Source organism: Nilaparvata lugens, chromosome 3 (genome assembly GCF_014356525.2).
Source record: "Nilaparvata lugens isolate BPH chromosome 3, ASM1435652v1, whole genome shotgun sequence".
Classification (NCBI taxonomy): domain Eukaryota; kingdom Metazoa; phylum Arthropoda; class Insecta; order Hemiptera; family Delphacidae; genus Nilaparvata; species Nilaparvata lugens.
Window position 1 is genome coordinate 84,793,442 of NC_052506.1, and position 12,151 is coordinate 84,805,592.

At 32.3% G+C, this 12,151-nt stretch overlaps 1 protein-coding gene across 3 annotated transcripts in view; it reads right to left on the minus strand.

Annotated features, from left to right (window-relative positions):
- Window positions 1-12,151, minus strand: part of LOC111044051 (rho guanine nucleotide exchange factor 7) — a 70,609-nt gene that overhangs the window by 50,185 nt on the left and 8,273 nt on the right. For all 3 annotated transcript variants that reach the window (XM_039424883.1, XM_039424884.1, XM_039424885.1), the window contains exons 2-3: window positions 9,783-9,879; window positions 2,363-2,489 (exon numbers count right to left, since the gene is read on the minus strand). In XM_039424883.1, the coding sequence (XP_039280817.1) occupies window positions 2,363-2,489; window positions 9,783-9,851 (196 nt within the window). In that variant the 5' untranslated portion in view covers window positions 9,852-9,879. The remainder of the gene's footprint in view (window positions 1-2,362; window positions 2,490-9,782; window positions 9,880-12,151) is intronic.

Consider the following 12,151-nt stretch of genomic DNA (forward strand, 5'->3'; position numbering starts at 1 on the left):
GTCATACATCGGGAAAATATGTTTTTCCATTTTCTCTATTGAGATAAAATATTTAGTTAAAATGTTGTAAATGGCTATCGATCTGTAATCAAATTCAAGACAAAACTAGTCCTATTAATATACACTTTTTTATATTCATCACGGAATTATTGCAAGTGATACAAGTATAAGTTTTGAAAATGATTGATGATCTGTAATGAAATTTGAAGGCTATTTCACACCTCCGTAACGTTGCTTGAAATATGGTACGACTTTAAAGGGCCGGTTTCCGAGCTCGGGATTTAGCTCTAGAAGTTCTAGACCAGACTTTAAACAGCTGAAGTCAGAAATTGGCTTTCAGAAACAGGGCGTAGTCGTAGTTTCTACGACAATCTTCATTTTTTCATTTCTATAATTGGAAACTTTTTTCCTTGACGAAATGAAACAGTCCTAAATAATCAATTCAAAATAGCTGAATTCAATTTTCTAGTTTCTTAAAATTAATTTAAACGTGGACTGTGACTACGCCCCGTTTCGGAAAGCCAATTTTCTGACTCCAGCTGTTTAAAGTCTAGAACTTGACTAAATCCCGAGCTCGGACACCGGCCCTATGGCCCGCCGCAAAGTGGACCCACGCTAATCCACGCCACTCCAACCCACGTCAGGCCGGCGTGGTTTGGAGGGTTTACGCCAAGCCGGCGTGAACCATTGTTATAGCAATGTATTTAGCAATGTATTGCTATAGCAATGGTTTACAAAACATCCAACGGCGTGGGTTGTAGTGGTGTGGATTAGCGACCTTACACATCGATCTCCTAGTGTTAAATCCACTCTACGCTAATTTGTAATGGACAGATTGATTAGCATTAAGTGATACATCGGCTGAGTCTTTCAAGAGACGAATTTTAAACTACGCTACGGCGATATGGAATCAGCTCAAGAACCAATTCATATAATTAATTTTATTTCTGTTTCTATATCTATTTGACTCTTCTACCCATACAATCTAGATGAATTTACATAGATTCATGCTATATACATAGATTCTATCTGTATTCTAAGCTTCTAACATAACAAGCGATTCCAACATACTCCCCAGATTGATGGTAGAAAGGGCTGCCCTAGAGCGCAGAACTACTAAGATAAATAATTATACTGGAGGTATAGTGAGTTCCACGTTATAATGGCAGTGGAGAAAGATAGGAGAAAAACGTTGCCGAACCTCTGTCTTGTCAATGCCTTCTATAGACGGTAGCTGGTACAGGTTTATTGATGTTATATTAACCGTTCATTCTCGTTTAAAATAATCAATTATATTTTATTAAGCAAGAAATTATATTTTTCAAAAATGTCATAATAAATTTCCATAATTAATATAAAATATTTTGTTAATTGATTATTAATTCTACATTGTTAAAAGACGATCTGGCAACAGAGCAAGTTGAGAAAGATTGCGCTATTCGCTTTTTTGAATGATAGACAATGATAGCAATACCATTGCTAATCAAACACTGCCATTATAACGTGGACCTCACTATAGAGCGCAGAACTACCAAGCTAAATAACTTTCAAATTCAAATTTATTTCTCAAAAACATACACAATTATAATAATATAATAATATAATATTATAATATCTGAAAATAATACAAGAAAATTACAATTAAATATATAAAATGATCCCAAAACTGCAGTATATTTTTTATGTCCATCTATGATTAAGTAGTAGTCTACAAGGTAAAACCTGTGCGTGGACCTAAGTTGCAGTAATATAAACTAAGAAATTAAACTAAAATAAAAACAAAGATTATTGGAATTTACACAAAATATAATTTTGTAGATTAGTAGAAGATGAAATTAGATAAAAGTTAGTAACACACAATAATTATTATTCTATAATAATAAAAACAAAACATAAAACAAGAAACAGTTGGTGCCTAGAAGATTTTTTCTTCAGTTTTATTTGATCTTATCCATTCCTCAATCAAGCAATTTAGTTTTTTGCTCCGGCTGGTATTGGCAACAAAATGAGTAGGAACAAGATTCATTATCCTCTGTGATAAGTAAGTGAATTGTCTTCTACATACATTCAAATCCATCCTGTCTTGATGGAATGTTTCTCTAGTAGGACGTAAATTTAAATTCAAGTTTCTTTCACGAAGAAGAAATTTAATTTTATTCTTCTTAATATATATTATCAAGTTTTTTATGTACAGCTGTCGAACAGTAAGTACTTTGAATTCATTGAAAAGATTGCTTGTGGGATAAAGTCTGGGTTTATTTACTTTAACTTTACTGGAGGTATTCATTTAATGAATAAAATATTGCAACAGAGTGCAATTGAGGTTAAAAATGAGATGAAAATGAATGTGGAGTGGACTCACTGTTTGGTTTGTACTCCTTGACATAGTTGGAAGGAAACCAGGCGGTCTTTTCTCCAAACGTCCCCTCCCACCAGCCCCCCTCCTCGGTTTGTGTCACCGTTATGATGTCACCTTTTTTGAAGCACAACTGCAATTGCGAACAAACATTTCAATTTATTTAAGAAATACATAACATTAAAAAATACAAAGGCATGAAAGTCTTTTTGAAGCACAACTATTTATATGCAAACAGGAATGTCATTTTTTTCATATTCAACATGCAAAAAAAATAAGGCATTAAACAAGTTTTTAATTTAAACATGATTTTTGTGTGTTTGAATTATTGACCGAGCGAAGTGAGGTCTAAGTTTCAAGTCGACGGTTTGGCATTTCTCTTAATGTTCAAATGTTTAAATGTTTATATGTTGCGCATTTAAGGCGAAACGCGGTAATAGATTTTCATGAAATTTGAAAGGTATGTTCCTTTTTTAATATTGCGCGTCGACGTATATACAAGGTTTTTTTGAAATTTTGCATTTCAAGGATAATATAAAAGGGAAATGGAGCTTCCTTCATACGCCAATATTAGAATAAAAATCAGACTTTAGAATTTTTCATCATAAATCAGCTGACAAGTGATTACACAGATGTGTGGAGAAGCCAGTCTTCTATTGCTGTATTTTCATAAGGTCTATAGTTTCAATCAGGTACTTGTGGATGATAATACTGCGTGAGTTCTACTGTTTACAGAACTACTAGTAGATAATTGAGTGTGCAATTGAATAATGCTGAAGTGACACATAACCTAGCTACATTTGGACTGTTGTGTAAATTGAAATTGGAACCGTTTTGGACGGAAGCCTGTGGTACTTTTCTTCAAGTTGTATAATTCTGAATGATTAAATAGATAAATAAAGACTCTTTTGCCCAGTTGCACAACAGCTGATTAAATTTTAACTGTGATTAATTTCACGAAAGGCAATCAGAGAAGGCCTCTTAAAAAAGACGGTTTCTCTGATTGGTTCTCGTGAAACTAATCACGGTTAAAATTTAACCGGCTGTTGTGCCACCTGCACTTTGAAGCACAACTGCAATAGCAAAGAACAACAGTTTCCTTTTTTTACATATAAAAGTAATTTTTTATTGAATAGAGGAAACAATACAATAGTCAGAAAAGGAAAAACAGGCTATTGACCAAAACTTCTTCTCAAGGACACTTTTTAATAAGGACAGCCTTTGTAAAGTAATGAGGAAACTGTTTTCAGATTGTAATTCATGTCAAGACAACTGGATTCTTGCATATCAGTAGGTATCAGTGATAACAGTGGATGAGTCCGGTACAATAACAATATTATTCCAATAAGTTCAAACGAGACTATTCCCATGTAGCCTGGCAAAGTCCCATTGGAACCCATGCAAATGATATTTTTACTGTAACTGACACGTCTACTGATACAACTGATGTATGGGTATCTAACTTGAACCAAAATAGTGTGTCATTGTTGAAACAATTAGAAAGTGATGACATATTATGAGAGAAAGAAGAATTATTTTTAAAATTGTTGTTAAAAAACAATCTACCTATATAAATAAAAATCGAGCCTCAAATTTTAACATTCAATAACTTTTTTATGTATGCACCGAATTTGATGATTTATTTTAGTTGTGTTCGTTATGTTCAGGACCAGGTTTAAGACCTATTAAATTTATAATCCGACTTCAGGACTCTTTCCTAGGGTCCTTCAAAGTTGACATGTAATCCTTAAGGGAGAAGATTTGTGAGCTGGCCACACACAGAAATAAAAATCAGCTGTTATAATCATTGCGTCAAAAACAGCCGTCGGCAGATAGTAGACAAGAGTGTGAGCTGCACCATAACCACCCATGTATTTCATTCTAAACGCCCTGACTAAAAACAAAATGACTGTTTTTTATGTAACCATTCAGCAGTGCGGCCTCAGGTTAGAGACTAAGGCGGGATGCACACCGGAGAAACGCATTTCGTGAAGCCCTCTTTCATGAAACTTGTTTCATGCAAACCGTTTCACTCTCGCATGCATACAAAAGAAACGTTGCCTGCTTAATCTTATCAGTCGATTGCGAGCAACTTTCGTTTCACGTTTCCTGAAACTTTTTTCACGAAACGCGTTTCTCCGGTGTGCATCCCGCCTTACATGCTTTAAAGAGATTGCTTTGTTTCGAATAATTGTGCTGTCTTCGGTGTTCAGAATTAATTGATTCTTAGTAAATTATTTATTTTGCAGTTGTAAAATTATCTATATAAATAAATGCCGCATCTCGCCTCCTCAGGTGTGCATCCAGCTAAAGTTTGTCATGATATGCGAACTATTTGGCGGTACGAAGTTCGCCGGGCCAGCTAGTAACAAATAATAACGTGGTTTCAAATGATTCTTCAAGAAAACTACAATAATTAGAACAGAGAATGTTTTTTTTATTGTTAGAAAAATATAATAATTTTGGAATGAAGATATTCTAAAGGTTCATTTAAGAGTTAGGACCAGACCGTACTTTCAGGCGTTTTCTTCAGGCGACAACCCAATCAGTTAATCGGAGAGATTCCTGCCCTGCCGACACTAAAAACACCGTTTGAAACAACATTTGAAAGAACGCTTAATATGGTCTGGCCCATGGTCTGGTCTACCTCTATGGAAGTAGGTGAAAATCCTATACAGGTGGAACAATATGGAAGTTATAAAAACCTTGAAATTGTAGACTGATCCAATTCGTTATCCAAATATTCAGCAGCACTCTGTGGGTGGTTATCGGTTTTTGTTTTGAAACAAATCAAGACGTTCGAAATTAGAATCGGTTGTTTAGTTCGGTTTTCTTTTCTGGACGATTTTTAAACAGTCTTAGTTTTTAGCAGTCCGTATTTGTTGATATTGGCCTAATGCCATGTTGTGCTCTACATGCTCAATAAATTGACAGTCTCTCTGTGTTTGGCCAATGTTTTTGCATTCTAAACAAATGGTTTGTTTTCGCATTGATACTGCTTCTAGCACAGTTTTACTGTTCTATTAAATCTCAACAACTTCTGGCTAAATCTTATTGATTATACCTGTAATGTTCAACAAGAGATACTTCCTGATGATATAAGATCCAATAAAACATTACAAATAATATCAAAATAACTAATTTTTAGTTTTTTTATATGTATTTGCCACAGTTTCATACATGGCAAAATGTATCAAACTAAAGACTAGTATAAGTTTAAAAAACGTCAATATTAGATCTCTTTTGGTTTATCAACTGTGGTACAGAATAGCTGTAATGTATAGGCCTAATACAAACAATAACAATACACACACTATGAGAATGGAAAACTATCAATCTGTTTCACCTACCTATAAATTAAAACTAAGTATTACATTATACAAATGTGTTACTACAATGGTCAGAAGCATATCTTACGGTACCATAATATTACATGGTTTTGTATATGTTTGGACTTTTCAACATCAAAAAGAACACTATTTCCAAGAGAAAAGTGTAAATTTAAAGTATTGTGCTCACTTAACCTTAGTGTCCGGTTTCCCAATTAAGGAACTTTGCTACGGCAAGGAGGAACTACCCTTGGGTCTCCCCACCATTGAAAGCCATACGCTAATAACTACCTAGTAGTTCTGTGAACAGTAGAGCTCACGCAGTATTCTCATCCAAAAGTACCTGATGGACCTATTAAAAATTAGTTTTTTCGAATGTGAGAATATTGATACTAATGGGCACGCATAATACCATGACTGCAAAACAAAATATTGAAACCAAATACCCAAGCTGCGATTAGACCAAAGCTATTAACAAAATGTTAATAACTCAATCCTTATAGATTATATTAGATTGAACATAACTTATCATACACATGATGAAGATGTGTGTTTGTCAACTTCCGTTCAATCTAATAGAATCTATAAGGATTAAGTTATAACCATTTTGTTGATAACTTTGGTGTGAACCCAGCTTAAAGATGCATACCTCTTTAATGTATTTGATTGAAACTATAGACCTTATAGAAATACAGCAATAGACTGGCTTCTCCACATATCTGTATAATCACTTGTCAGCTGATTTATGATTAATAATTCTATAGTCTGATTTTTATTTTTACTCTTATATTGGCGAAGGAGGATCCTTTTTTCCTTTTATATTACCTATGAAATGCAAAATTTCCAAAAACCTTGTATGTACGTCGACGCGCAATTAAAAAAGGAACATACCTTCAAATTTCATGAAAATTACCGCGTTTCGCCGTAAATGCGCAACATATAAACATAAAAACATTTAAACATTAAGAGAAATGCCAAACCGTCGACTTGAATCTTAGACCTCACTTTGCTCGGTCAATAATAATAATAACATGATTAATAATTATATTATTCTCATAGATGTAATGATGATAAAATTTGGTTTCAATAGAAATGTAGAAGAATAATATTGTCACATAACCTCTATTTGAGCTGCGTTTACACCAGAGTTATTAACAAGATGTTAATAACTTAATATTTATAGATTCTATAAGATTGAACATAACTTATCATACGCATGATGAACATATGTGTTTGTCAAGTTCCGTTTAATCTAATAGAATCTATAAGAATTAAGTTATTAACATTTTGTTAATAACTCTAGTAGTGTTAACAATCTCATAGATGTAATGATGATAAAGTTTGGTTTAAAATTTTGTTAATAACTTTGGTGTAAACGCAGCTTTAGACTTCACATAAAAATAATAGGGAGAAAGATTTTAGGCATAGTTTGTTACTACTTGTTTCTCATTGTACTAAATAATAACAAATACATATTAGAATACAGTAATGTGCTTGAGTAATAGGAGAGACAAAACACAATTTAGGAATTATAGAAGATAAATCGTTTGAGTATGAATAAATCTGGGTTTTCGTTTGTGCGTGAATGCCGTTGTCGACCACGACAGGGAGAGAATCTCAGATTGGGTAGATTTCAATTTGTCTACATAACCTAAAAGATTATGTTCAATAATGTTTTAATGGGGCAGGTTGAGCTTATACTTTTTATACTTTTAAATGGCAATATGTAGCCCAGATATTATTAGAAATGTTTAATTCTTCAATAATAAAGACAAATAATGAAAAGTTATTTGATCAGCTGTTTTAGCACACTTGAAATTTCGACAATATGAATGTCAACAATGCTTGTCGTCGTCGAAATTTACGCACAAACGAAAATGCACCTTTAGGGTGAATCCCGAACCAATAAAAATGTAATTTTTAAAACAAGAATAACTCAAGACGCAACAAATGGCATGCTTCAGTTTTTTTGGCAGTTGCATTGACCATGAACAGAATCGAAATGTTATCCAAAAATAAGCACGCATGCAAAGAGTCAAAGCACTCCCTAATGAACCACTCCAACCTTGAAAATTCAATACGAAAGGTTTGAATGAGAATATCGTCAATGAGTATCCATTATTTAATAAGCAAGTAACATACTATATTAATTCGAATGGCGTATTTCTACTAGTTTTTGTTGTTTATATAAAGAAGTTTTTAAAACAAAAGGGTACTATGCAATTATTTTTTATTGATTCATACAACAAGTGCATCATCAAAAATGATAGGGAGAGAAAAAAAAAGGCAACCTTGTGCTATACCTCTCCCAAATTTAGATGAGGTTACACATAGTCAGAAATAGGTTAAAGCTGTGTTTACACCAAAGTTAATAACAAAATGTTAATAACTTAGTCCTTATAGATTCTATTAGATTGAACATATCTTATCATGCATATGATGACATATGTGTTTGTCAAGTTTGTATAAGGATAAGCTATTAACAAAATGTTAAACTTCAAAAATCAACTTTTATCCTAGTTAAATAGCCTTCTATAGTGAGGTTCACGTTATAATGGCTGTATTTGATCAACATTGGTGTTGCTATTCTAAACCCAGCTTAAGTCTTGTAGTTGTTCACTTCACAAAATTTTCAGTTCTTCATTATTTTCACAAAGTAGATTTTTTAATTTAAAAGCTTTGAAACCAAACATAGAAGAAACATTTCACATTAGTATCTATTGAATATTGTTTCAATTCGACACTTTCTTGTGAATAAAAATTGAAAATTTTCCTATTTTTTTTTTTATTCCTACAGTGTTACTGGATAGTTTTTTTTATAGTATCACAAGTATCACCCTCTACTTCTAACGAAATCGGTGGTGTCTTTGAAAAATGAAGGGCACTAGTGATTCTATAAAAATTGTTCTCTGAGCAATGAGCAATCAGGTAACTTGAGTACACAATTATTAGGACACAGCTTCTTTCATTATATCCCTCCTTTCATCATATGATATTGATTATTTGGAAAATATTATAATAACCTATCCCATGTAAATAGGATAGAGCCAATTCATCGTTCATTTTTTTGGTATTGGGGATTCCATCGGAAATTGCTACAGTACTTTTAACTGATATTATTAATTCACTATCAACATGAAATTAAAACTTCAAATGAACTTGTTATTGGGTCAAAGTTATAAAATAAGTAAAATTCATAAGTAAATGAATAAGATAGCGACGAGCTTCATTTTTATATTTTCCTCAATGAGAATTAAACATCAAAATCAACTTTTATCCTAGTTAAATAGTGTTCTATAGAGAGGTCCACGTTATAATGGCAGAATTTGAATAACATTGGTGTTGCTATTCTTGCCTATCATTCGACAAACCAGATAGCGCTATTCTTTTCAAACTCTCCAACGTTGCCAAATCGGTTTTTAAGAATGTGAGAATATAATTAACAGAATATTATTTAATCTCAATCATGAAAATTTATTATTAAATCATTGAAAAATATTTTTTCTTGACAATAAAATATAATAATTGATTATTAAATGAAAAATACTAAGAAATTGTCAAAAAAAACACAGATTTATTGATACTTAGAAAGACCAGTTTCGGTTATTGTAGTTATCAATAAATCTGTGGTTTTTTGACAATTTCTTAGTCTTTTTCATTTAATATGAATAATTATTACCACAATATCAACTTCTCAACTACACAAAAAGTAATTGATTATTTTTAACAAGAATGAACAGTTAATCGTACATCAAATATACCAGAATCTTCTAAAGAAGGCAGTGACAATGTAGAAAATCGGCATCGTTGTTCTCCTATCTTTCTCCACTGCCTTTATAGCGTGGACTTTGCTATTTATTTTTCATTTCATGTTCACTAATCTCAATTTGATTTGCTTATCATTGAAACATGCTATTATTCAAAAATCCAGATTTCAATTCTCATTGAATAGTCTGCTAGTAATTATCAATTTCATTCACAAGCCATTTCAGTATATTTTACAGTGTAAATGAAAAATCCTTCATATTTTGCTCATTAATCTTTAAATAATGTAAATAGCAGTACCGTATGATTGCAATTAAAAATAGAACACTTACTTCATCATTATTGCGTCCCTTGAAGGAGTAGAGAGCCTGAACAAGATGAGGCTGGTCTTCGCTGGCCATTTTCTGTCATTTGCGGTCGAAAAATATTCTGAAATAAGAATTTCCCGGGTCACAACTTATTTTCAATCACAAAAATCAAACTTTGTAACTCAAAATTTCAAGTGTCACATTTTTCAAGCCACAAATTGAGTGTCACTACTTCACAAAACTGAGTTCAAATTAAAGTATAAGTCGATAAACCTAGAACAATATTAATTTTTACTGGATGATGACCACATAAATGTTTGTGGGTACCGAGATTATTTGATCATAGAACCAGGCGCTTTACGGAATTCGAACCCACTACTGTTTCGGCAGCAGGTAATCTAGGGTTGATGGCGCCTTATCCACCATTATTTAGCTCTATCGCGCTTTATTCTGTTTCACTTCTATTTCAATTTTTGTAACAAGCTTTACCACTTATTTAGGTGGGAGACATTTGTGATAGTGGAATTTCAAGGTTGGATACGAATCCAGGTAGAGTTCATCTACAACTTGAAAACCATCTCCACATTCCCGACTTTAAAGATATCTCTTCAAAACGGAAAACTACGAAAATATTTTTTTTTACTTTTCCCAAAGTTATCAAGACCTATTAAGGTTGAAACCAAAGTTCAAAGTGTCACAAAACTTACACTTTCACCGCACTAATAGTTATTCAAATTTTTCACCAACATAAACTAGGTAAATCAAAAATGAACTCAAAGTAAAATTCAAAGTGGAGTATTGAATCAACCTTACAACACGACACAGTTCCTAATAGTAGTTGAATGAGTACATTTGAAGGATCAACTCTAGTTTGAGAGCGTTCTAAATAGTGATTCTCAAATTCTACAGAATTCTTGGCAGTGGGTATCTAAATAGTTTTGGCAATTTACCAAATCACTTACATCCTCTCCTTTCTCTCTCTCTCTCTCTCTCATACACATTCTCTATCTCTCTCTGGCACATACCTATTCATGAGAGCATGGACACTCTTTACAAACTTGCATTCTCATTTGGCCGAGAAGCTCGGGTTGAAAAATGTGTTTACTAAAAATGAACAATACTCACAGATAATTTCGATGCAATTTAAAATATTTTCTACATAATTTGGATGCAATTTAATTTATTTTCTACATAATTTGGATGCAATTTAAATTATTTTCTACTAGCAGGTAACCCGTGCTCCGCAAGGGTCTAATTTACAACTTGAAAAACTGAAATCTTGAAGAATTTGAAATAGGCCTATAACCATAATCGGTGAATGAAGAATCAATAAACAAAATTTTAAGTTTTTCAGTCTAGTAGTTCAGACGTGATGATGCGTCATTCATGAATTTCCTATTTTGTACGTGTATAAACCAATTCTTTCCTTTATTATATTATAGATTTCGATCTATAGTCTCTCCATAGGTCAAAATTTAATTAATAAACTTTTCAATAAGTAGCAAAAATAGTCCTTCCTTGAATCTTGATGCATGAGCCGAGAAAAAATATGCTTGAGCATCACTAGAGATGTGCTTGCTAAAAATCATCAATTAATTTGAATGATTCTCTATCTAGATCTATACATTCTCTCCAAAGTTCAAAATTGTAATAAAGCTGCGTTTACACCAAAGTTATTAACAAAATGTTTATTATTCGGCCTCATAGATTCTATTAGATTAAACGGAGCTTGACAAACACATATGCACATCATACAAATGACAATATATATGACACATCATATATCAACATGTGTTGAGTTATGTTCAATCTAATAGAATCTATAAGGACGAAAAAAATAAACATTTTGTTAATAACTTTGGTGTAAACGCAGCTTAAGTAACTTTTATAATCAAATATTTCTTTATTGAATCATAAGGTTATGACGTGAGTAGGCCAAAGTGAGAAGTGATACACTAAATGGAAAGATAATAATTTATGACTACTCACATACACAGTATGTGGTCATAATGTTATCATGTATATTATATTACGTTGTCATAGTTGATGTCAAGTCGACTGCTACACATTAATTATTAGAATTTTACAAAGTTTCCAGCATTTAGAATTTTATTTCATCCAGCAAACAAAAGTTATCTGAATAAGGAATTTCCGTTTTCATCCCCCACAAAATTGATTAGTTCTTAACATTTTTCATAGATCTAATTCGATACGATCTCATTTCAACTCCATTCTTTGTTTAGTTATATATTTATAATATATATTATATGTATAATTACATATTGAATCAATAAATTATATGGATGAGTTCGTTATTGTAATTGTAGCCCAAAATTTCATTCAATTTGTATAAATGAAGAATTTAAGAAGGCCCAGCTCAACCTCTTTAATAT